At 41.1% G+C, this 26,769-nt stretch overlaps 1 protein-coding gene and 1 non-coding gene across 2 annotated transcripts in view; one reads left to right on the top strand and one right to left on the bottom strand.

The window, feature by feature from the left end:
* The window catches only part of Adam17 (ADAM metallopeptidase domain 17), a 44,049-nt gene that overhangs the window by 14,368 nt on the left and 2,912 nt on the right, over window positions 1-26,769 (bottom strand). Inside the window, 9 exon segments of the mRNA NM_001243992.1 lie at window positions 1,474-1,562; window positions 1,677-1,821; window positions 4,268-4,381; window positions 6,782-6,871; window positions 9,272-9,405; window positions 10,961-11,129; window positions 13,102-13,190; window positions 14,220-14,350; window positions 18,628-18,760. Coding sequence (NP_001230921.1) covers window positions 1,474-1,562; window positions 1,677-1,821; window positions 4,268-4,381; window positions 6,782-6,871; window positions 9,272-9,405; window positions 10,961-11,129; window positions 13,102-13,190; window positions 14,220-14,350; window positions 18,628-18,760 — 1,094 coding nt within the window.
* LOC113831454 lies at window positions 14,486-14,593 on the top strand. Its single transcript, XR_003487006.1, has one exon. It is a non-coding gene; the product is annotated as a U6 spliceosomal RNA (small nuclear RNA).

The following is a 26,769-nucleotide window of genomic DNA, read 5'->3' as shown; positions in this document are numbered from 1 at the left end:
GTATCTCTTTGAGACAGAATCTCTCAACATAGTCCTGGCTATCCTGGAATTCACAATGTAGACCAGGTTGACTCAAACTCAAGATCTACTTGCCTCTGTCTCCCAAGTGCTCAGAATAAAGATGTCCACCACCATGCCCTGCTCTCTCTTATCTTTATTCTAATTCTGCTTTGAGCAGCAACATATTCAGTTAAAATAGCTACCTTCCTGCCCTGGTGCTAAGGGCATCCATATGTCCAGAGAAGCATAACCAGAAACTGTTAGATGAGGCTTGTAGAAAACCTATGGTGTAAGGACAACCTACAGTAGCTCTGGTTTCTCTCCTTCTACAACAGAGACAAGAACCACTTTGTGCCTAAGAAGCTGCAGCGTGAAGACAGGGGGCTGGTGCTCAGAAAGGCAAGCTAAAGGAAAGCCAGGGAGACCCCAACTGAAAGCCTCTCTGAATGTACAAGTGTAACCTGGGCAGGCTACCTCAGATAAGTAACTTAGAAAAATAAGCCCGTTTAGACCACTTCTGTTTACTGTACTTTCCATTATTTGTAGCAAAACATATTTAAACAGATGTATCTACACAGAAACAAGGGGATTTTGTTTCGTATTGTATTTTGAGACAGGTCTCAAGTACCCCAAGCTGGCCCTGAACTTAGTATGGAGTTGAGGACTGCCTCTACCCTCCAATTACAGGTATGCATCGCTATCCCTGGTTTTATATGGTGTGTGCTGGGCAAGCCCTCTACTAACTGAGCTACATCTCTAGACCCCAACACAAGATACAAAAATCTCTTAGGGAAGAAAAGGTCACAAACAGAGGCTAAGGACACACACTCCTTTTAACAGCATACGAATGCCAGTAGACAATGGAACAATGCCTTCAAACGAAGGACAGGGGGCTGGAGAGATGGCTCAGAGGTTAAGAGCACTGACTGCTCTTCCAGAGGTCCCAAGTTCAATTCCCAGCAACCACATGGTGATTAACAACCATCTATAATGAGATCTGGTGCCCTCTTCCGACATGCAGGCAGAACTGCATACATAATAATAAAAAAAAATCTTTAAAAACAATTAAAAAAAAGAAAAGAAAAGAAAAAACTGCAGGTCAGAACACACCCAGCCACAATATCAACCAAGTACAATTACTTTTTTTTTTTTTAAAGATACCAGGATAAATATGTAAATGAGGTTCTAATACAATGGACTCCAAATCTATCCTGTTTAAAAACAAAAAAGAGGCTAGTGAGCTGACTCGTTGTTTAACAGCACTTGCTGCTCAATTCCCAGCACTGCTTTCTGATACCTCTCAAACACCTATTACAACTCCAGTGGTTCTAACACCCTCTTCTAGCATCTGTAGGAGGGACCCATGCTGTACATACCTGTGTATGAGCGAGAGTGTGCATACACACACACACACACACACATATAAAAACATTTTTTAATAAAATTCTTTTAAAAAAAAATCAAGGAACATACCTTTGTAAGGATGGTTTTACCATAATTTTTTGTACTAGTCAGACCACTATTCAAATAGATGTTTTTCTTCCCACCTGGGCTGTAGTAAGCTAAAGGGAAAAGGAAACAGACAAATTTGTCTCTTAAACACAGAACTGAAACATAACCCAATCAGCCTTCTCTTTCATCTCTCTCAGGGTCATGACAGCACAAATGAGACTTACCCTTTGGGCAAACCCCTCCATGGCTGTTTGCTCTGGGAGAACCCACGTAAGCTAAGCCAAGAGTTCCCATATCAAAATCCTGGTATGTGAAAAGATGAGCCAGGCAGACTTTAGATGCTTCTTCAGCTATATCAAAGCTAAATTGCTTTAAAGAGAGAATACAGTATCCTTAATTAGTTTGCCAGATTCAGGGTGCACATTACAGAGCAGCTGTGGCTCTGCACAAGCACCTGCAAGTCCTCACCCCGGACAGGACAGGCTTGCTTTCCTGGGGCCACACCCACCCAGCAGACAAAGAGCACACCGTGGTAGAGGGGCGGTAGGCAGCAAGCACTCAGGCAGCTTTTCATGCACTCTGAATTCACTGTTCCTCCACAGAGACCTGTCAGGACCAGAGCAGCCCCAATTCCGGAGAGCCCGCATGCCCACACTATAGCAGGTCAAAGCATTTCAAGAGTTTAACACCCTGTGCAGGGATTATTTTATTTTTAATTATTTGGGTTGGGAAAGATTTTTGTTTGAATTTTATAAATTATAATTATAAAAAATTTACAAGTGTAAGTTTACAGAAAAGCAGACATACGTAGTTAAATGTTACCAAATCAAAGATTAAAAGCCATTTTAAAGGACACTGCAGATTCATTCCCCAACCTCTACCCTGCCCCACACCCCAAGGCCTTATTTCAGTCTCCTATTTTTCTACCCTAATAATCCAAAAACTTGAAGTTTAAGAAAAAAAAAAATCATAACTTTTGGAAATGTTTAATGCCAGCCTTGAGAGGCAGGTAGCAGTGGCACTCTATTAGTTCAAGGTCAACCTGTTAGAGCCTGTCTTAGAATATATATTCTCTCTCTCTCTCTCTCTCTCTCTCTCTCTCTCTCTCTCTCTCTCTCTCTCACACACACACACACACACACACACACACACACACACACACCACACACACACACACACACACCACACACACACACACACACACACACACACTTAAAATGTAAGATCAGAGAATCTCATGTACAGAATGAAGGACTGATGTCTGTCCTTGACAGTCCCTTGGCAACAGGACTTCTCTGGGGGCTGAGGGAAAAAAAAAGGAAGGTACATGTTTGGGCCCACAGGAAGCAGTGTGGTGGGTCAGCTGTCTCAGCAATCAGGAAGTCTGACTGCTCGGGCTTACTGCTATGACTAACCCAGGACAAGACATCTATACCTGATGAATGGGCCTAACTGTGGTCACCACAGCTCACACATTGATGTTCTAGTCCTGACTAACTCAGAACACAGCTGTACTTGGACACGGTGCCTTTACAGAAGGAAGTGAGGTCCAGTGAGGACATATTCACAGGCCCTAATTAGAGATGACTGGTCTCCTTACAACAGTGCCTTTGGGGAGGGTCTGTTCAGTTGTTGCTTTGCAATGCTGGGAACTAATCCAGGGCCACAAGAATGCTAGCATATGCAATACAAGAACTGCATTTCCAGCATCACTCACATATGTTTTCATGAGGAGATAAGGACACAGACATACACAGAGGGAGACAGCAGCATGCTCCATCATGAAGAGAGGCCTAAGCAGAAAACAAGCCTACCGATACCTCTAGCTTGTATTGCTGGTTTCCAGAACCAGGAGAAAAGCAATGCCAGTGGCTTAGGCCTCCCAGGCACTCAGCTGAGTCACATTTGCTGAGACTTATCCCAAAAGCAGCAATATGAGCACTTTTGATCCTAACACTTGGGAGGCAGAGGCAGTGGATCTCTGAGTTCAAGGCCAGCCTGGTCTACAGAGTGAGTTCTACGTCAGCCAGGGCTGTTACACAGAAAAACCCTGTCTCAGAAAAAGAAAACAAAAAGATACTGTCTCAATCTCCCTCAAGGTGGCTAGCAGATCAATTTACACAAAGCAGTAGTATACAGACACAGCACATAATGGGTCTCAAGCGGGGGCCATGATTTAAAAAAAAAAAACAACCCTTTAATTCCATTCAAGATTGAAACTTCATTTTGGTCTTGTGGGGTACATAAGCAAAAAAAAAAAAAAAAAAAATCAGTATTAGCCCACTATCTGATCCAATACACTGAAACCATGAGATTAAAAATCAACCCATCCAAATGTTCCAAGCTGCTAAATTTGTAGCATTCGTTACAGCAGCAACAGAAATTACCATACATCCAGTATAGAAAGCCAGTTTACATTAAAGCAGTGATATATGCACAGTCAGATACTGGAGTTATGCAGCAGTATACTAAGGTAAGAATGCACACAGGGTGCTAACACTTTTCAAACTTATTACCAGAATGAAGATAAAATGTTTACATTTCTATAGATCTCAAGTTATGCTTGTGCCGCCAATACATATTCACAGCTTCTTTGTTAAGTACTACCCTAAAAGACTTGGGGGCAAGTTTCAGAGAGAACTAAGGCACAAAACAGTCAAAGCCTACACACTGACTATTCACATTACTTTCCAGAGAAGATCCATTGTGCTGAATTAGATGCTCAAAGATGTTAAGGTTTCTACCACGCTCCTTCACTAGTACAGATGCAGCCACCACTAGAAGTTGAAAACTGTGCAGAGAGAGCATGGCCTACCTCTAGCAACATCTTCACATCCCAAGCATCTTTTTCTTCGTTTGGGTAACTTTTTGCCATATTGAAGTGTCTTTCACCAGGTTTTACCTCTTGTGGAGACTTGAGAATTCGAATCTATACTTAAGAGAGAACATACTTAGAACAATTCCAAAGCATCCTAAGACTTTTACTTCATTATTTCATCACTTCAAAGCAAGAGTGCCTTGCCAGGCATGATGGTGCACACCTTTAACCCTAGGACTCGAAAGGCAATGGCAGACAGCTCTCAGAGCTAGCCCAGTATACATAGCGTGTTCCAAGACAGCCAGGGCTGTCTGGAGAGACCCTGCCTCAAAAAATAAAACCAAGACCAAAAACCCAGTATTGAGCGCTGGAGAAACCTCAGCAGCTAAGAGCCCTTGTTCTTACTCAGGACACATGTTTGATCCCCAGCACCCACATGCAAGTTCACAACCTTCCATATCTTTAAATCTAAAACAAACAAACAAACAAAAAAAGATTTAAAAACAAAATCAGAATCTCTGTGACCCTGGCACTTGGTAGTCTCAGATGGAGACAGGACAGTCACTGCTAATTCAAGAGCAATCTGGGTTACATAGCCAAAGCCTATCTCAAAAACTAAACACAAAACCATACACATGCACTCTCATACATATACATACATACGCACATATTCTCTAGTGTGCACACACACAAGCAACTCATCTACTCCTATAAAAAACATTTTATAAACCTAATTCTTTAGCTCAAATATTCAAGGTTCAAAACAAACTGAAAAGCTTATGGTGTAGAAAAGACAAGTCAATGAATTATGTATAAAGTTATAAACATACTAAAATTTTACATGTATTTGAAAAAGTGAGAACTTGACATACATGAGCCTAAGATATTTATTACAGTTATAGTCAGTAACTTAAAAATGAAGAATTGGGATGAACATCACTTCTGTACCATAAGTATAGAAAACTAGAGAAAATCAGAGCTCCTCTTTGCATGTTTGTTTAAGACAAATTCCTATGAAACCCACTAAGAAGATAGGAAAGGTTCTGGTCAGAGACTTGGGAACACGGACGGAAGCCATGCCAGGCTCAGCAGTCTCTGGCATACCTTCTGTCTACTCCCAAGGTCAGCTCTGATAAGAATCAGTGGGAAGATATGGCTACACAACTAAATTACATCCTCCAGCTCATCTAGAATGGATTAAAGAAGCTGGCATTTCTGTTGTCTATATTGCTATGGTTCTTCAATTGTTTCCAGATTCCTAAAGCAAAAAGGAGTAATTTATTGATCCCTAAAATCCTGCTTAGTTTTTTATAGCTCTTTTTGTAAGATTTTTTTTTTTTTATGGTTTTTATAGCTAAACATAGTATAGTGATTTTAAAACCAGGAAGTCTGCTTAACATTATCAATAGGGAATTCTATCCAACGTAATGTAAAATAAAAAGCCAAAGAGGGCCAAGAGTGCACAGCATATTGCCAGTGTGTTAAATACAGACTTACTTGTACATGCATCACACACATGCCTGTCATCTCTGGGAAAATATGCCCTAACTGACCTAGAACGCAGTATGTACACCAAGCTGCCTTTGCCTGATAAGAACTAGAATTATAGGCATGCACCGCCATGTCAAGGTAAGTAATTCTTTTTCTTTTGTAGTTTGCCTCGTGTTTTGCTTTTCAAGACAGGGTTTCTGTGCAACCCCCCTGGCTGTCTTGGAACTAGCTTTGTAGACCAGGCTGGCCTTGAACTCACAGAGATCCACCTGCGTCTGCCTCCCGAGTACTTCGATTAAAGGTGTGCACCAACACCACCCAGATGTTTGGATTTTTTTGTTTTTTAATCTCTCAATTGTACACAATATAACCTGTAAGACTATATGGTTTAATACAAAGAACCTGGAAACATTATTTGTAATTATATCAAAATATGTATTTTTCCAAAGCAACACTCAATTTTTAGTGAGAATAATACGATGGCGTTAGTGTAGCACAGACAGCCATGCATTATCAGCTAAGGACTAAAGGACAGAAAAGGTCTACTGCTGTGTATAAACCCCTCCCCGGCAATGCATTCTTGAGTACATTCCCTGGCTTTGGATTTGTTTTCCCTAATATTTTCTATATTCCATCAGAATGCCCCTTTTTACTCTTCTAAGAGGTACAGCGGGTACAAAATTAGAATATCCTGTCATTATTGATTTATGTACTAGAATTCTAACTAGAGACCGAAGCATAATCAGAGGAAAAAGAAAACATAGGAAATGAAAGAGCTATAAATAACAGATGAGAAGATACTAGCATTAAGAGGTTTCATTCCTAAAATAACCCTCAGCACAGAAACTTTACCATCTAGAATTGCATACCAAAAACACAATATAATTTATCATTTAAAAAAAATCACAAATGGCAATACTTGTGATTAATGTTAAGGTAGGTTTAGGGTTTTGGAAAAAATAAAAATATTTATTATACAGAATCTCATGAATCAACACAAGGCCTACTATTGATAAATACCTGTTCTATCTGTATTCCATAACCTTTAAATCCTGCATTATCCCATGAAGTGTTCCGGTATATGTCATCTACTCGGTCAATTAGCTCTATCTGTGGATATAAAAGATGAAGTTATGTAGAATGCTACAACTCATGTCAAATTAACAAAACCTAATGGAATAAGCATCCAACGGAAGAAAATGTAAGACTTGCATCAAGAAACTAACCTTTATCACTAATAGTATCGAAGAAGGGACCCTAGAGCCAAACTTGAAACACTGCTTCAAGAATATTATACCTTGGGCTTTTTAAATACTGCCCTTCCAGTCAATTATGAAAGGAAAACATCAACTCTGATTTATCAGAAAATCTAAGAAGCTGCCAGTCTTTACTCTGTGTCAAGATTGCCTTAAATGTGGCCCTAGAACAGGTAAAATGGTGATACGGCTCCCCCCCCCATTTTTTTTTGTGGTGGGAAAGAATACATATATGCATATGCATGTTTTCTGTGCAAATGGGCACACGTGTGTGCATACACGTACTTGCTTATGTGCACATGATAGAGGCAGAGCAACAAGCTGGGCATTGGTGGCTTACACCTTTAATTCCAGCACTTGGGAGGCAGAGGCAGGCAGATCTCTGTGAGTTTGAGGACAGCCTGGTGTACAAAGCAGAACGAGTTCCAGGACAACTTCCAAAGCTGTACAGAGAAACCCTGCTCGAAAAAACAACAACAACAACAAAACAACAAAAGTAACAACAACAAAAAAGGAGTGTTTATCTGTTCAAAAAATGGGCTAACAGGGTTGTTCCAGCTATGGAGAAATTGTTCTTTAAGTAGTGATGAGAAATGCACTTTGAAAAAGTTGACCTTATACTGGGCAATGGTGAAGCCTGCCTTTAATCCCAGCACTCGGGAGGCAGAGGCAGATGGATCTCTGTGAGTTTGAGGCCAGCTTGGTCTACAGAGCAAGTTCCAGGACAGCCATAGCCAGGGCTACACAGAGAAACCCTGTCTCAAAAAAACCACAAAAAAAAAAAAAAAAAAAAAAAGTGGACCTCAGCATTCTCACATTCATGGTATACAATACAAAGAAGTAAAATACAAGGAGTCCTTTCATACAAACCCAGAGGAGAATTAATTCTTCAAGAGAGACTCTTTTGCTTAGGAACAAGAGTCACAATGATTCCAGCTATTCCCGTACGATGGACCCCACTCTTTTCCTAACAAATCCATCCATGTGACAGAAGAGAAGGAAAGGAGGCTGAGGGAGGGCTGGAATGAAAGGGAGAGAGTGGGACAGGAGGCAATGAGGAAACAGTCTTTAGCATGGGCTGCTGGTTTATGAACAGCTGCATTCTCTCTTACTCCCTCAATGACAACATTCTAATCAGTGCCAAGTCATCATAGATGAATGGGGTTATGCTGAGAAAAAAGAATCCTGGAAAAAGTCATTTGCTTGACTTTAAAAATGTAGTAGCTGATGCTGAAAGTTCCATGTCAGGCTGGGGGTATAGCTCAGTGCAAGGACAGGCCCTTGCTTAGCAGGCACAAGGCCCTGAGTTTGATCCCCAGGACTGAAAGAAAAAAATAATCAAGTATGAATACCTCTTTAATCTTTCCTTCCTATCTCTGCCTGAGGGTGAACCATGGCTATGAGTGTCTCATATACTATCCTAGGGTGAACCACAGCTATGAGTGTCTCATATACTACCCTAGGGTGAACCACGGCTATGTGTGTCTCATATACTACCCTAGGGTGAACCACGGCTATGAGTGTCTCATATACTACCCTAGGGTGAACCACGGCTATGAATGTCTCATATAGTATCCTAGGGTTAACTATGGCTATAAATGTCTCACTTATTTCATATCCTATCATAGGGTTAACCACGGCTATGAGTGCCTCACTTATTTCATATACTATCCTATCTCTTTAACGAGACAATGACAAAACCTCTGTGGAATACAGACACAAGCAGAAAATACACACAAGTTCATAAACATACCCATTTTTTACTCTGAAGCATAAACCTATGCATGCCATACTACATTTATTTATTATGTATTATATATACAGTATTCTGCCTACATGTATGCCTGCAGGCCAGAGAGGGCACCAGATCTCATTACAGATGGTTGAGAGCCACCATGTGGTTGCTGGGAATTGAACTCAGGACCTCGGGAAGAGCAGTCAGTGCTCTTAACCTCTGAGCCATCTCTCCAGCCCCCCATACTAACATTTGTAAAGAGCTCACTTGCATAAGTGTTCCCCCCTAATATAGTCTGTATTAGTCTAATATTTAGAAAATAGTAATTTTAAAGCAAAATGCATTCTCAAAATGTTGAAAGTATAGTTTCTATATAGAAATGTAAGATCCTAGTAAATGGCCCTCAAACAGACGAAAGGAAATCGTGTGATGTCTGGCACAGGCCCAGTTTCTTTAAGTTGTCAAATACTACCACATGAATGACTTGCTCAGTCACCCTGTGTGTTATCCAATACTTACTAAGTAATTGGTCGTGGTGCTCTCTTCTCCTCGGCCCATGTATTTATAAAATCGATGATCTGCTACCACCAGTAATTTACAAGTATTCTTCAGGGGATTAGGTTCAGCTCGTCTCTTCACTCGACGAACAAACTCTAATATGAATTTGTATGCACTATTAAATTAAAATTCATCAAAACAAGGAGGGTTTTTATAATAACACTTAGTTCTAACATGTTTCTGAAATAAACATTATTTAATTGTTATTAAAGGTAGATTTTTTTTCCAAGGGAAAGAGTGGAAACAGGGTCTCTCACAACAGCCTTGGCTGATCTTTAACTCACTATGTAGTCAAGGTTGACCTTCAACCAAGGGGGCCCAAGTTTTAATGTACAGTTACCTTATTATTATTCAAGATACCATTAAGGACAAATATGACAGTGTGTGACTATTATCCTGGTACTTGGGAGGTAGAAGCAGAAGGATCATGGAGTTGAAGGTCATCTTTGGCTACATAGTGAGTTCAAGATCAGTTCCAGGCAGGAACTGAAGAAGAGACCACAGAGAATTGCTACTTATTGTTTATCATCCCAGGGCAGGTGATTGTGAATTGTGGATTGTTAAGACAAAACAAAAAACAAACAAACAAAAGACAAGCTAAACCTGTCATAGTAGTACAAACCCTTAATCCAAGCACTCTAGAGACAGAGACAGGAGGATACCTAAATTCAAGGCCAGCCTGCTTTACAAATTCCAGGACAGCCAGTGCTTCACAGAGAAACCCTGCCTTGAAAAACAGGCAGCAAGCAAGCAAGCCAAGGGAGCCATGAGGTGCTAACCAATAATCAGCAATTCTCCATGGTCTCTGCTTCAGTTCCTGCCTTAAGTTCTTACCCTGACTTCTCTTTATAATGGACTGTAAGCTATAAAATAGAATAAAATCTTTCCTCCAATAGTTGCTTTTGATCATGGTGTTTATCACAGCAATAGAAAGCACACTAAGACATTGATACTTGTCAGTCTGGGAGCCTCACTAAAGTGAGTAGAAGCAAAATCACCAGTACATCTTTTCAATAAAATTGTATACATACATAACTACAAATATTTCTTTATAATAGAAAATATAAAAGGTTAACAAAATTTCAAATAATCTAGCTGTGTAAGAATGTATTTATCAGATGATGGTTTAATCCCAGCACTTATGAGGCAGAGGCAGGAGGCCAGCCTGGTTTACACAAGGAGGTCCAGGACAGTCAGAACTACACAGAGAAACCCCCGTCTCAAAATTAACAAATGAATAAAATGAAGATCGAAGAATAACCCCCCCAAACAGTTTTTTTTTGTTTTAAGTGACTCCAAATTGATAACCTTTGTATATTTCAAATACCACAAAGCTCTCCACCCAATTAATCTCTTACAAGTGCTAAAGACTACTTTTCAAAAATGGTATCTTCATATTTCTGAAGGTCTACAAGAACTTCTGAAGGTCTCTTTCCTCAGTCTCTTAAGACAATTATCGCTTCACCTATTTTTCCTAGTGTTTTCAATTATTACATAATAGAAAAAGAATTAAGTTTCTGTAACAAAACTATATTTCCAAACACTAGAGTTACTTAATAATCATTCTATTTTTATCAATTAACAAATACCACTGTTGGAAACCTCTGTGATGTGCTTATGTCATGTCTGAAGTGTATTTTTAAGTCTTACCTTCAGATGGCTGTCTGTCTATGAGCCCTTCTGGAAGCAACTCTTCACTATCCGCTTTTAAATAGCCACACACTTTTGGAGATTGCAAACGTGAAACATCCTTGATATCTTCAGACTTATAAACTAACATTCTTTTATCTTTAGTGTCATTGACAAACCTCCAAAGTGGCTAAAAAGAAAAACATGTACGATGAAATAGGAAAAAAAAAGAAGAACTTCTAAACAGTAAATAAAATTCTCACAACACTCTTTTTTTCTTGGGCAATATTATTTCTTAGAGAATTGCTTGCTTTATCTTTATCTATTCTGCAAATAAATTCAATTATTTACTATTTTATGCATATTTTTATACAAGCTTGCAAAGAAGAAAAAATGTCTTATCCTTTTACATAAATAATTTCATTTTAAATAATTTTGCAGTTCCTACCCTAAATCCAGCATTGTTACGCTGCAGTGATGTCAGGCAACACACTTATTCATGTGGTGCCTTTAACATTCAGACATGCAACATCTTTTTATCATGATAGGTTTTACACAGAGAAAAATCCTTTTTATAAGAAACGACTGGATACTTAACAATGTGCTTGACCCTTCTATAAGTTTCAGAAAAAGCAGGCTTTTGTTCATTTTAATCTGCAATTTCAACCTCAGTGAAATCTAAATGATCTAGAAGACTGTATGATAACATGGCTCTGCCACAGTAAACAAAACTCACACAAGTCAAAGGGCTGTTACCATTTTTACAAAACCAAGTTTTCTATAAATACACTAGTCTCAGCTGGGAAGAATGTAAAAAGGATTTTTTTTTTAAGATTTTATTTATTTATTTATTACGTATACAGTCTTCTGCCTGCATGCCAGCAGAGGGCACCAGATCTCTCATTAAAGGTGGTTGTAAGTCACCATGTGGTTGCCGGGAATTGAACTCAGGACCTCTGGAAGAACAGTCAGTGCTCTTAACTGCTGACCATCTCTCCAGCCCCCATAAAAAGGATTTTAAACACAGATGCAGAGCTATGCATGTATAAGGAAATGAATTGTGAGATACCAGTTCATGCCCATTAGCATGGCTATCATCAAACATGCTGGTGAAGCTGTAGAGAAATGAACCTTATACATGCTGCTGAGAATGCTAAGGCCCTAACACAGGGAGTACAGCCTCCTACAGAGCCACAGAGGAGGATTCAATCTCAGAAACAAAGGAAACAACACAACAATGAAAACCTCATAGACTGGTCACCCAGACTACTCCAATTAAATATATGCACCAAAAGTGTGTTCACAGCTGTTCATTCTAGAACACTCCACTTCAAGAAATTAAAGCACAATTAACGATCATCAGCAGAGGACTGGGAAACACTTCATTTAGATCTATATTTAGTAACCCGAGAAGATATGCATAATTATATTGTTTATATTGTTAAGTAAAAAACATTTGATGACAAACTATTTTCTAAACCCAGTTTTACAGGAAGAAGAGTCTGGATAGCCACACTTAGTATGCATATGCATACAGAAAAAGCACTAGAAAAATATTCTCACTAGAAAAATATTCTCAAAACATGTGGTGCCAGTGTGCATATCAGCTAGGATGAAGAGATCCTGGGCTCTACTCTTAGCACGGCAAGCAATGCGACGGCACAAATGCAGCACTTCGGATTTTTATTTAAGTTTCTTAAAGCACCCTGGGTCTCCCTATGTAGTTCAAACTGGCTCAGAGCTCACTATGTAGCCCAGGCTGGTCTTGAGCTTACAGTGATCCATCCCATCATCATCCCCCCGCCCCCCCCCCCACACACACCGTGTTCCTGCCATCCCGAGTGCTAAGCAGAAAACTCATGGTAATCTTGCTACCCAAACCTCCCACGTAGGATTATAGATGTAATCTACCATACCTAATAGCCTTAACATCCTTAAACAGCTAAAAAGCTCCTTAGAAATCAGAGACAAGCTACTAAAAGAAAGACAACTTCAAAGGAAGGAAAGAAGGCAGGAATAGAGGCAAAAGGATCAGGAGTTCAAGGCCAACCTCAGTTACATAGCCAGTTAGAGGCCATCATGGAGTACAAAAGACCCTCTCTCAAACCCATGTCAAACCCATGTCCCCAAATACAACCCCTCTTAAATATATATAGACTTACCTCTATGTTATACTCTGCCCCATCTGTGTTGATTCTTACTGTAACATCATCATCTCCTATGTGGGCTAGAACCCTAGAGTCAGGCTCACCTTGGGGAAAAAAGAAGGTATTTTAATTATCAAAAATATTTGTATTAGAGTCAGATAGTGGTGGCACATGCCTTTAATCCCAACACTTGGGAGGCAGAGGGAAGCTTTAGAGGCCAGCCTGGTCTACAAAGTGAGTTCTAGGATACCCAGGGCTACTCAGAGAAACCCTGTCTCACCAAAAAACAAAACAAAACAAAACAAAACAAAACAAAAACCTTATATCAGGGCCAGAAAAAATGGGTCAGGATATTCTATCAAGCCCAATGACCCGAACTAGAAAAAAGTAAAAAGGAAACCAAGCAGGTTCTGGTCGGTGCTTTACACTATCTGGAGGCTGATGAGGGATGGAATGACAGTGTGCATGGGCTACGTTAAGAGGGAGGGAGGAAAGGAGGGACGCTTGCTAAACGACATGCTAAATACTTATGCCCTCCTATTAGAATGTTTCTGCTTCCAAACTCACATAGCTCAAATAAAAACACGTAACAGGCTATCACACCTCTTAACTTACCCATCCACAAGAAAGAGGGAGAAGGTGAGGAAAAGAGAAAGACTTTGTCAGTAAGCTAAAGCTTGAGACTGATGATGGTTTAAATCTAAAAATGCCCCTAAAGATTTGTGTGTTCAAAGCTGAGTTGGCAGTTAGATTTCTGAAAGGTGATTAGACTACTGTCATCTAACTTCACCAAGGGATTCATCCACAGGTGACTAACTCTTAAATGGATGACTAATGAGGAGGCGGAATGTACTTGGGAAAAGTCAGTCATGAGGATGCTTTTGAAGGATGTGTCGTGTCCCTGTGCTCCTCTCTTTTCTCCATGCTTCCTGGCACCATGAAGTGAGCTGCCTCTTCACCACGATGTCCTGTCTCACCTCAGATCCAGAACATCTCGAACCAAAACCTTGCAAACCATGCACTGAGGTAAATCCTTCCTCTTCTGTCTCTGTCAGGAATCCCACCACTGCCAAGAGTGATGAGCACAGAACACAGCAACCCAAGAGCACCGCACAAGGCAAGCCCGTACTCACCAACCACGTGTCCACTGAAGAAGTCCTGCCATTTTACACTGTACTCACTTTCTTCTTTCCCATCCACCACCACAACTCTGAAGTTTTGTGAAAAGCGTTCAGTACTTGATGTCAGGTATAATTTAAAATGCCTGAAGAGAGAGTGCATTCACAGTTTAGACATAAAATAGAGACCTAATTTCCATTTCACTCTGATCTAGAAGAGAGGAGACAAATATATCTCTATCCAAGTTATAACTAATAATTTTTTTCAGGATCTATAATATGTGCTCACTTTAACGTCATATACACTAACATTAGAATGATGCAGAGAGGGATTAACATAACCCCTGAACAAGGATGATACACAAATTTGTGACGTGTTCCATATTTTTTCCTCAGGAAAAAAAAAGATTTTCTCCATAACTCTGTGTGTGGGCATGTGGACATGTGGGTGAGTGCCCAGGGAGGCCAGAAGGAAGTGTTGGGTTCCTTGAAGCTAGAGTTACAAGTGGTTGTGAGCCGTCCAACATGGGTGTTAGGAAACTCCAGTCTCCTGCAAAGGCAGCAAGTGCTTTAACTGCCAAGGGATCTCTCCAGACCCACAGCAGCTAACAACTTACTAGGTACATGTAGCATTATTTCTCCTATAAAGACAAAGTTATAAAACCTTAGCAGAGCCGGACGTTGGTAGCGTATGCCTTTAATCCCAGCACTCGGGAAACAGAGGCAGGAGCAACTCTGAGTTCGAGGCCAGCCTGGTCTACAGAGTGATTTCCAGGACAACCTCCAAAGCAATACAGAGAAACCTTGTCTCAAAAAACCAAATAAATAAATAAATAAATAAATAAATAAATAAATAAATCCTTAGCAGAACAACAACAACAAACAAAAAAAAATTGTTTTTTCTTTCTTTTTTTCCAAGACAGGGTTTCTCTGTGTAACAGTCCTGGCTCTCCTGGAACTCACTCTGTAGACCAGGCTGGCCTAGAACTCAGACATCTGCCTGCCTCTGCCTCCCAAGTGCTGGAACTAAAGAAGTATGCCACCCCCACTGACTAAAGAAACTCTTTAAAAATGGTCTCTAGCCGGGCGTTGGTGGTGCTCGCCTTTAATTCCAGCACTCAGGAGGCAGAGGCAGGTGGATCTCTGTGAATTCAAAGCCAGCCTGTTCTACAGAGCTAGTTCCAGGACAGGCTCCAAAGCAATAAGAGAAATCCTGTCTCAAAAACCAAAACAACAGCAACAAAAAACAACTTTTTTTTTGTTTTGTTTTTTGTTTTGAGTTTTGTATATTTCATGGCACGTGTACACATACATACATACATACATACATACATACATACATACACACACACACACACAAACTACAAAGGAGACATCTGACTGCTTGAGAATTCTACTTGACTGTTTTTTCTTGTATCACCAAGACCCAATTTGAAAGGACTAGAATGGAGGCTGTTTTGTTTAGCACTATATGAACACAGGCAGTCTGCAGTCATGGTTTCATCTGCAGCACAGCTCTCTCTCTGGTGGTGTCACCAAACATTCCCTGCCTCAGTCTGAAGGCTGTTTGAGATTCACACACCTGCTATCTAATTTTTAGAGTATGATTATTCCCTGCATTTCTGAGTATTATGTAATACAGTTTTGGCAAAAAATACTGTTACATAAGTGCATCTGTGTATTCTGGTTAAAAATGTGTAATTTTAAAAAACAAACCTTCATATTCTGTATAGTCAAAAAAAAAAGGGAAGGAAGGGAGGAAGGAAGGAAGGAAGGAAGGAAGGAAGGAAGGAAGGAAGGAAGGAAGAAAGATAGGAAGGAAGGAAGGAACTCATTAACTAATTCCTGGGGAATGAGGGTAAAGATTATGCACTTATCTTTCCTGGAAACTGACTAATAAGGAAACACATGTGGACAGTTAAGGCTGAAGTTGGGTATCCTGATTATCTCAGACATTTACTATTAAAGACTATGTTATATGCTGTTACTTTTATCTACCTGCTCTTAAGATAATCTGTGTATTAGCTCTACTTCACAAAAGTGAAAGCTGGCGCCCTGAAGTTATACACTTACGGTTACACAGCTAGGCAACTGTGAAACTGAATGGGTTTGTATCCCACTGCTTCTAGCAACTGATATCCTATGGAAGAACGCCTACTACTGTGTAAAATCACCAAAATGCTGCTTCTGGGTTTATTTAAAAGAGCCTGTGGTTTTTTCCTTCTCAACAGAACCTACCTTGAAAGACAGTAAAGCATAATTATTACTAGGGAAGTAGATATTAAGTACAGATATTAAAATACATATGTTCCAGTTCTTTATACGGTTTGATACTTTAAAGCATTTTCATTATGAAAAAAAAAAAAAAAACTGGGGTCACTGAGCTGGACTTCATTAATATTTACAGAGAGACCTTTTCAATGTGCCCACTAATGCCCAAGGCAAAGCAAGATACGTTATTTATCTCAACCATAGGAACAAATTTTGTCAGCTATGGTGTTGAAAATATGAAATGTTACTTCCCTGTGAGTCTGTATAAATCTCTCAACTGCCAGGAAGAAACCAGACTAGGGCTGTCTCCAGAGCAACAAGTATTTTTAACTTTTTGAGCATACAAGGTAATTTTAGTTTTGCTTATATATTTTTAACGGTTAGAGAGACACAATACATCATTTCATAAAACCTTGGCTCATTTCCTCTGCTATCCAAAACTGTGCCTTTTTTCCTTATTCATTATCACTAATGTTCTTTCCACTTTGGTTATGATGGACATGGAAAAAAAAAAAAGCACCCTATTACAAAAGCCCTGTTTCACAGTTAAAGCTCTCCTGAGATGTATCAGTGTCTTCTAATGTTCTTCCCAGTGAAGTCCCAGGAACTGCATTTTGGGTTTTCTGCACTAAGAATCTGCTGTCAGGACTGGGGAGACTGGCTCTTGTCTGGGCAGTGGTGGTGCACGTCTTTAGTCCCAGCACTTGGGAGGCAGATCTCTGTGAGTTTGAGGCCAGCCTGGCCTACTGATCGAGTTCCAGGACAGACTCCAAAGCTACAGAAAAACCCTGTCTGGGGGGGGGGGGGATCAGAGTAATGACAACCATCCGTCTTTGGACCACCCAATGGACCAGAACTGAGACAATGACAGAGAACCACATCTTAACCAGCACTGCTTAATCATAAGTCTCTCTTTCCCATGACCCAATGTTTGCTCTGCTTAGACGTAAACCTCATGTTGGAACCTAGAAGATGAATTTGATGGTCCATGGACCCCTAATTACTGATGTGTGTCTCACCACTGTCTCTTTAACTGGAGTACTAAGTGGATGGAGCCTAGGCTTTTGGGGCTGCTTGAGCTGGGGGTTTTGCCCTAAAAAACACTGATAACATTACTCATGTTTATCTTTATGTGAAAAAGTCTTATCTTGTGAATTTTTTTAAAAAAGCTCATTTATATTCCCCTACTACTTTTTAAATAAGATTTTAGGTATTTTTTCTTATGTATTATATTTGTACTAATGTGGCTGCTGGGAATCGAACTGGGTACCCTGCAAGAGCAGTCAGTGCTGTCAACCAGAGCCGTCTCTCTCCAGTCCCATCCTGTTGCCTTTTTAACTGTCAGTTCAGATCCCAGCACCCACACTGAGTGGCTCACACGAGCCTGTAACTCCAGCTCTAAGGGATCTGACACTAGTACACACCTCAAGCACTAGCACACATCCATGCACATATGCTCACACAGTCACAAACATAAACAGTAAAAACAAATCATTAAAAAAATTTAAATTAGGGGCTGGAGAGATAGCTCAGCAGTTAAGAACACTGGCTGCTCTTCCAGAGGATCCCGGCTGGATTCCCAGCACCCACATGGTAGCTCACAGACCTCTATAACTCCAGTCCAAGGGAACCAATGCCCTCTTCTGGCCTCTGAAGGCACCAAGCACATACATGGTATACAGACATACATTCAGGCAAGACACTCATACCAAAACAATGCATAAAAAAATTTAAAACTATAAAGTATTATAAGTATTCAATTAATAAAATTGTTAGGATTTTATAAACTATTGGGATACTCATTTCCTTTAGAATACAGATAAAATTTTTAAATATTTAAAAATATGCAATAAACATGTTAGAATCACACATACCGTAATTACATCAAGTACAAATCTTTAAGAAGTATTCACAGGGTTTCTCTGTGTAATTTTGGAGCCTATCCTGGCACTCACTGTGTAGACCAGGCTGGCCTTGAACTCACAGATATTCACCTGCCTCTGCCTCCCAAGTGCTGGGATTAAAGGTGTGTGCCACCAACAACACCCAGCTTTCCTAAGATTTCTGTAGATACCTTTTACTGCTTTTGTCAAAACAAGCCCCACCCTCACTCACACTGTCCCAATATTACTGCATGTATAATTCCAATTACCTTTTCAAAGCTGAAAAAGTTAGCAGTGTTTCTAAGTGCGTCGCAGACTGTAGGTCCCTTTTCCTTACAGAGTGCTGCTGGATATTAGACAAAGAGAGGATATCGTAGTCTGAGAGCAAAGAATCAAGCTTCTCTGAAATAAAGGTAAAAAATTATTAGCAGGATGGATCAACAGCTCAGTCATTTAACAACATTCGATACTTGGTCATGAGGACCTAAACTCAAATCCCAGTAGACACATCAGACAGTTCAGAAACACCCATGACTCCAGCTCCATAGGATCTAAAGCTACCTCTGGCCTCAGTGAGCACCCACACATACAGCTACACAGACACAATTTTAAAAATGTTTCTTTTTTTTTTAAGGATTATGGGGGCTGAAGGGGTGGCTCAGCAGTGAAGAGCACTTGCTGCTCTTCTAGAGAACCTTGGTTCAGATCCCAACAGTCACATGGCAGCTCACGACCATCTGTAATTGTAATTCCAAGGAGGAGACTCCAAGGCCCTCTTCTGCCCTCCATGGGTACCAGGTATGTACATGGCATACATACATACATACATACATACATACATACATACATACATACAGGTATAACATTCATACACATAAAAATTAAGTAAATAATTTTAGGTTTTGAGCACTTAAACCTACAGTCAATTGTGGCAGACAATAAAGTGCTCAAATGGGTAGCACAACAAATCACGTTCTTACCAAAAAAAAAAAAAAAAAAAAACCCTGACCTTAATAAAGATCTAAGTTCAAACTCTTAGCACATAAAAGGTTCAGATGCTGCCAAGTCAAATAACTCATGAAGGAAGCCATCAACCACACCTAGAAAGTTAGATTCCGGCAGAACAAATGACCCAGTTTCTCCTGGAAGATGGGAGGGGCAAGGAGGTAACAGATTTAAGAATACAGAAACAACGACAATGTTGGAATCACTCTGGATCATGGCAAGCAAGCTAGCTGTAGGAAGACATTTAAACAACCAGGTAACTGAGCACGGACTGAGTTTAGACATATCTCTGAAGTGTATCATACACAACGAGACTTCAAGATAAAAGGCACGTCTAGCATGCATGTTGAAAACGTCCAGGATAAAAGTAGTTGATCCAACATTTTCATTGTCAAACTGAGTTAACTTAATCCCTTATCAGTGATCAGGTATTAAGAAAGAGGAACAAATGTTATGTATTAACATCCTAAGAAAACAAAACCAGGAAAGCAAAGCTTCTGCACAAAAATCCCCAAACCAAGTTCCAGGCTTGTCTGGGCTTGTCAGCAAGATTCAGTCTCAAAAACAAGAGACCTGCCAGGCGTTGGTGGCGCATGCCTTTAATCCCAGCACTTGGGAGGCAGAAGCAGTCGGATCTCTGAGTTCGAGACCACTCTGATCTACAAGAGCTAGATCCAGGACAGCCTCCAAAGCCACAGAGAAACCCTGTCTCGAAAAACCAAAAAACAAGAGACCATCACTGCCACTCCCACCCCCAACATATGACAGCACCTACTAACGAAGTAGGTGCAGGGAGAGGACACTGGTGCCCAGAAGGAAACCAACATCAACTGCTTTACCAGACCAAGTCACCAACCAAGAAAACAAAGATGTACTGCCTCCAGTATGCTGGGGAATATTGTTTTAAGGTGTGTTACTTTTGTTTATGCTGCATTTGTTTAACTCTATGAGGCTGTATTACTGTTTCTGTCTAAAACACCTGATGGTCTAATAAAGAGCTGAATGCCCAGTAGCAAGGCAGGAAAAGAGGATAAACATGAGGAGAAATCTGGGAACAAGAGAGGAAGAGGACTTCGGGAGCCAGCTATCCAGGCACCCAGCCAGACACCGGGTAAGAAGGAAAGAAAAGGTACACAGGAATAGAGAAAGATAAAAGCCTCAAGGCTAAAGATACATGGGATAATTTAAGAAAAGCTGGCAAGGAACAAGCCAAGGTAAGGCCAGGAATTTATAACTAAGAATAAGCCTCCATGTGTGATTTATTTGGGACCTAGTGGTGGGCCCCTCAAAAAGGACCAGAGTAAAGAGTAAAAAACGAACAATACCAGTTCAGAAAAAAAGTACTAATGAGATTCAAAACCAGAGCTACTATAATAAAGTATACGCCATTCCTCTCCACATTTTCAACCAATAGACTCTGCTGCCTCCTCCAAAATAAGAATCTTTTAAAAAAAATTTTAACTTAAAAATAATCATTTTTAGAGGATAGTTAGAGCCACACAGAGCAATTTTGTCTCAAAACACCAGAGAGAGAGAGAGAGAGAGAGAGAGAGAGAGAGAGAGAGAGAGAGAGAGAATGTGTGTGTTTAGGGCTAAAGAGACAGCTCAGAAGGTCCATAGCACCTGGCACCCTCTTCTAACCTCCATGGACACCAGACACACAAGTGGAGCACAAATAGGCGAGCACAAAATTAAAATAAGCAAATTTTGCCAGGCGTTGGTGGCGCACACCTTTGATCCCAGCACTCGGGAGGCAGAGGCAGGCGGATCTCTATGAGTTCGAAACCAGCCTGAACTCCAGAGCGAGTGCTAGGATAGGCCCCAAAGCTACACAGAGAAACCATGTCTCGAAAAACCAAATAATAATAATAATAATAATAATAATAATAATAATAACAATAAGAAGAAGAAGAAGTAGTAGTAGAAGTAGTAGTAAATTTTTAGAAAATTAATTAACCCAAGAGCATGGTCCCTTAAATCTTCCCAATCAGTCTATTCATCAACTCATTCACCACCTTCTGCTTTGAGCCAGGCACTGAATAAAGTCCAAGGGCTGAAACAAGTCCTTGCTCTACTCAACACTCATTTACTATGAGTGCATTCTGTGGAATGCACAAGACAAGGTATCCAAGCCAGGCCAGGAGCACACACCTATTATCAGGTCACTCCAGAGGCTAGGACAAGAAAAGCATGAGTTTCAGGAGAATGGGGGCTACATACAAATTCCAGGTCAGTGAAATACACTCACAGTTAAGACTGTCTCCAAAGAAAGGAAGGAAGAGAGGGAATAGCAAAGGAACAGAGGAAAGGGATGTGGATATTAAAGCAAGACAAATGATAAACAGTTCCTACAGGGTGCTCGGAGAGATCATCTTCCTGTTAAATACTTAGGTAACCCCAGGAAAGTTGAGAGTGCAGGCATGCTTCATACCAGATCAAAGTTAACGAACATTCATTCAAGGTTCTGACTCAAAATTCTTAGCTGCTAGATAGCACCCTTTTTGTGTTAACACAGTTCCCTTTTAAAGTCAATCCAGAAGAAAGCTGGTTCAGGCCGCTGGCAACTGGACTCTGCAATCACAAAGCTTAGGGGCACCAACAGGAAACTGTGAAGAAGCTTGCCCTTTAGTCAGCCAGCTTGTTCAACAGTCTCCAAGCTTTCTCTGCTGGGGCCATGCTGAGTAACTGACTACACTATCTCCACAGAACATCTCCAAATGAGGACAGCACAGGCTCAGAGAAGACAAAATAACATGTACCATCTCAACTCTGATGCCACTGGTGTGCCAGAGAACCAAAGGGAGAAAGAAAAATTAAGCCAAACCCTAGTGCAACACAGCACTGGGCTTTTGAAATTCATCCAGGCTGAGATACTCAAGCTTTACTGACCAGATGCTTTAAAACACCTCTGAAAATAGCCCAGTCCTCCTGGGACTGTCTACCTCTTCTGTCTTGGTCTTTCTTCCCTCTGGAGTCTACAGCTCTCTCTAACTTTCTTCTGACACTTTTGCTTATGACATGTTTTATCTTGCAGGTTAGGAAATGGCCAAAAAGGAGCCCTGTTTTATTCACCACAACTTTTTTATTGTGTACTGCTCACAGGGCTCCAGGTTGGCCCTGAACTCCTTCCTGACCCTCCTGCATTCACCTTCCAAGTGAAGGCCACCACAACTGGCTCTCATCATTGGATTTTACAGTAAAATACTCAGCATAAAAGCTTGGCGCATCAGGCTCATGCTCACAAACTACATGAGTTCTCGATGCTGAGGAGAGGCCAATACAATCCTTTGGTCTTCATCTGCCTTGACACAGGCTGGTACATGAACTCAGTTTCATTTAAGATCACAATCACACCTACTGACTTAGAAACCCAACCTTGATATTGTACTTTCATTGTCAATAACATGGACCAGCGTTCCTCAGAGTGTGGTTCCCCCAAAGCAACTGCACAAATAGCTTGTCAGAAATACAAACATTCAGAAATCCTCAATCTGGGGGTCCGTAACTTATGTTGCCTTCCAAGTGATTCTCATGTGAATTCAAGTTTGAAAACCACTAAACATGTTTGGCAGCATGATGGCCCCTACCAGTAACCTTAGTTACTGAAAGCTGAGGCAAGAGGATGGCTTGCACTCAAAGCCACCCTAGGCAACAAAGAGAGACACCCACCCCTCAGAGGCCTCCTGTCCCACACTATTAAGAGGGGAGAAGAGGGAAGAGGGCAAAGAAAATCACTTAAGCTAAAGTTAAAAATAATGCTTCCAGCTGGAGACCACATAGTACATAAGCAAGCCAAAGGGGACACTTCACACAGGGTTCTTCTTGCACTCTAGTAGGGCCCTGCTCCTTTTTACAGGAAATACATATGTAAGACCCAGCTCATCCAGCCACTCTTGATTCAGCCTTGCATTGCTTTTAAAAACAAGAACCAGAAACAGGATAAACTAATCAGGGAACCATAAGCTGCGTAAGATGCAGACCGTCCTTAGGACGGGGAAACTATCCACCATTTAAAGTTCACAGCAGGTTATCTACAGAGTTGAGCAAAGGGAGGGCTTTAAAAGCTATTCACATCCCGATATCTTAACTACATATAAAAATGGGGCTGTAAGAAAAATAAGGGCAAGGCAGAAACATTGTGAGTTATTTTGAATATATTGTTTATAATAAGCACCTTTTAAATGTAGCTGCTAACATACTCTAAAACACCTAGCTGTTGTGTTTCCATTGCAATTATTTTCTTTTAATAACTAGATATTACAAATTAGATGTCCTGGAGCCATTACAAACAACTCAATAAAAAAAAAAAAGCTCTCTTGGAAGGCAAACTGGAACACCTCCCACTCCTGATACTGTCTCTTAGAAAGTGCCCCTGACATCCTCAACCTCTCAATGCAGCTCACTTCCTGAACTTTTACCATTGGTAGTCATGTTTTCCTATAACCTTTGCAACAGGTTTGGTAATCCTACCCAAATCTCTCAATAAAGTATAAACTGGTGCCTGGCAAAGTGGTGCACACCGTTAATCCCAGCACTCAGGAGGCAGACGCCTGAGTGTGGGGCCAACCTGATTTACACAGTGACTTCCAGGCTAGCCAGTGATACACACACACACACACACACACACACACATACACACACACGAGAGAGAGAGAGAGAGAGAGAGAGAGAGAGAGAGAGAGAGAGAGAGAAACTCACCAGACTTTACTACAGTATCTTTACTGCCATCCACACTCAAATCTGAGACCTGAAGAGCCTTGTTTCCTCGGCACCTGGTCACAGACTTTAAAAATAAAAACACCCAAGCAGTTGCCTATTCCATTTTGTAAGTGATTAAAACCACTGCATGAAACAGCTGAGCTTTTCTTCAGCTAACTAGAAACATGCTTACAAAATGAGACCAATAAAAGGTCAGCTGGAGACCCACTGCCCTGCGCTCCTCTGCCATGTGCTGTAGTTGAGTTCCCCTGCCTGGCACTACGTAGTGTTTAGTTAGGGACCCTATCTTCCTTATGCTTTTCCTCAACTTTCCTGAACACATTCTACATTTTTTTGCTCTTTTCAAACCAGGACTCACTTATTCAACTAATACTCATTAAGAACCTCCTGGCATTGTCGATGTGACAGAGATAAAAAGAAACACATGTCTAGTACACCGGGGAAGAACAATCACAAAATTATCATAAAGTGTTCACCTGCCAAGAGAAAAAGGGGGACAAGCAATATGGAAGGACATAGCAGGATTGGCATCCCTGCCTGGCACCAAGGATGCTTTTCCTGGGCATAGTATGTGTATCAAAAGGATGAGGTCAGGATTGGAGGGATGGGTCAGTGGTTAAGAGCACTGGCTGCTCTTCCAGAGGACCCAAATTTGATTTCTAGCACCCACATGGTGGCTTACAACTTTTTACACCTCCAGTTCTAGGAGATCCTGGAATATTATATATACATGGTGCACAGACTTGCACGAAGGCAAAACATACATAAAAGTATTTTTTAGAAAGAATGAGGTAGCAGCTAAGAGAAAGCAAACCACACAATGCAGAAGTGAAAAGGTAGCTCAGCTGTACTGTAGTGTAGAACATCACAGCAAGAATATTGCATGAGGCCAGCTGTGGTGGCACTCGCCTTTAATCTCCGCACTCAAACAGGCAGGTGGATCCCTTCCCTGTAAATTCAAGGCCAGCTTGGTCTACATAATGAGTTACAGATTGGTCAGAACTCCACAGTGAGACCCTCTCTAAAAAGAAAAAATAAAGATTATGATTTGTGAGACTGAAGAGGCAGATGGAGGTCAGTTAATGAGCATGGAATGAAATATTAAGGGTTTTGGACTTTGGGTAAAGGCACTGTTACAGTGTGGACCAAACAACATCACGAACAGACTCCTAGGGTTCCAGCCTGGCTACCTAGGTAGACATTCGTATGTATGTAGGTAGGTATAGTCTCTCTCTCTCTCTCTCTCTCTCTCTCTCTCTCTCTCTCTCTCTCTCTCTCTCACACACACACACACACACACACACACACACACACACACACACACACACACACACACCCTGGCCCTTGCCAGTATGGGCTACAAAGTGAAACTCTTTGTCCAAACAACAACAAAAATGGGGAAAAACAAAGCCTGGACTGCTCCACTGTTTGCTGTGCCTGTGCTAAAGACCCAAGGTCAGAACTCCCAGAATACACATCAGGAAAGGGATGCAGTCTGGGTCTGTGCAAGAAGCTCTGGGAATGGACAAATTCCTCTAAGGGATGAGGGAAGGAAAGCAGTGCTCTCCACTGGGCCAGGGATCCAGAACCTTGGAACTAAAACTCTGATTTCTGGGTTTACACCAGTAAGAGCAGACAGAGTGTCAGCTATTTCCACTAATTCTCTATGGTGAATCTCTAGGTCAAGTCTCAGCAGAGTCCAGGTGAGCCCCTGAGGAAGGCAGGGTCATGTGGAGCTGCAATAAGTACACAGGTGCAAACTCAAGGGGGCAACTTCAATAATCCCCAGCCCTCCCTAGTCCAATTTCACACAGTTTTCATGCTCGCCATTCTAGTCAAAAACAAAGACAAATAACAGATGACAAGGCTGGGCGTTGGTAGCGCACGCCTTTAGTCCAGCACTTGGGAGGCAGAGGCAGGTAGATCTCTGTGAGTTCAAGGCAGAGCGAGTTCCAGGACTGGCTCCATAGTTACTGAGAAACTCTATCTGGAAAAAAAAAAAAAAAAAAAACTTACCACACTGTGCTTTTTAACACAGAGGTGTAAACACCAGTGGGCTATGAGTGGGGCTTGATTTGATTCAGAGAACAAATCAAGGTCAGAAATACAAATTTAGAAGTTAGGAGGACACAAAGCAAGTGAAACCAGAGTAGAAGGGGAAACTCTTCAGTCTATAATTCCTGTGGGTGGGGCACAGACAAAGAGGAAGCTGGGGAGGGGCATGCCCACTTGCTTAGCTCAATTTAGGGCAAAGCAGCACAGCAGAAACCTTTCACTTGCTACACCACAGCGAAGACTATCTTGTTCTTTGCCTACCGACCCAGTTCACACTCTCTTCAGATTATATTTCCACACCGGTGCTATCTCCCACCACACAAATGCTGAAGGATCCACAACCAGCCACTCTCGGATATGGAGGACTTTCACACATTCTGGAAAATTCTGTGGAAGCTGAAAGGACTTCTCCTTTTCCCCCACTGTTCTACTTCATTCTCTCACAAAACGGTTCCTCTCTGACTACTCCTGCAGAGCCGTGATACCCCCAACCTCCCTTGGAGCACTGTGTTGAGGATTTGCATTTCATAGGGTTGCAGCCTATACACAGCCACTTTAGTATGAAGCAGCCCTGCATCAAAATCTTGAGTACAGCTGTGCTGCTAATTCTGAGCTGGGAAATGGGACTTGAA

The sequence above is a fragment of the Cricetulus griseus genome, chromosome 7, assembly GCF_003668045.3.
Source record: "Cricetulus griseus strain 17A/GY chromosome 7, alternate assembly CriGri-PICRH-1.0, whole genome shotgun sequence".
Lineage (NCBI taxonomy): Eukaryota > Metazoa > Chordata > Mammalia > Rodentia > Cricetidae > Cricetulus > Cricetulus griseus.
Note: the sequence above shows the minus strand (reverse complement) of the source record. Positions and strands in the feature narration are given on the sequence as shown.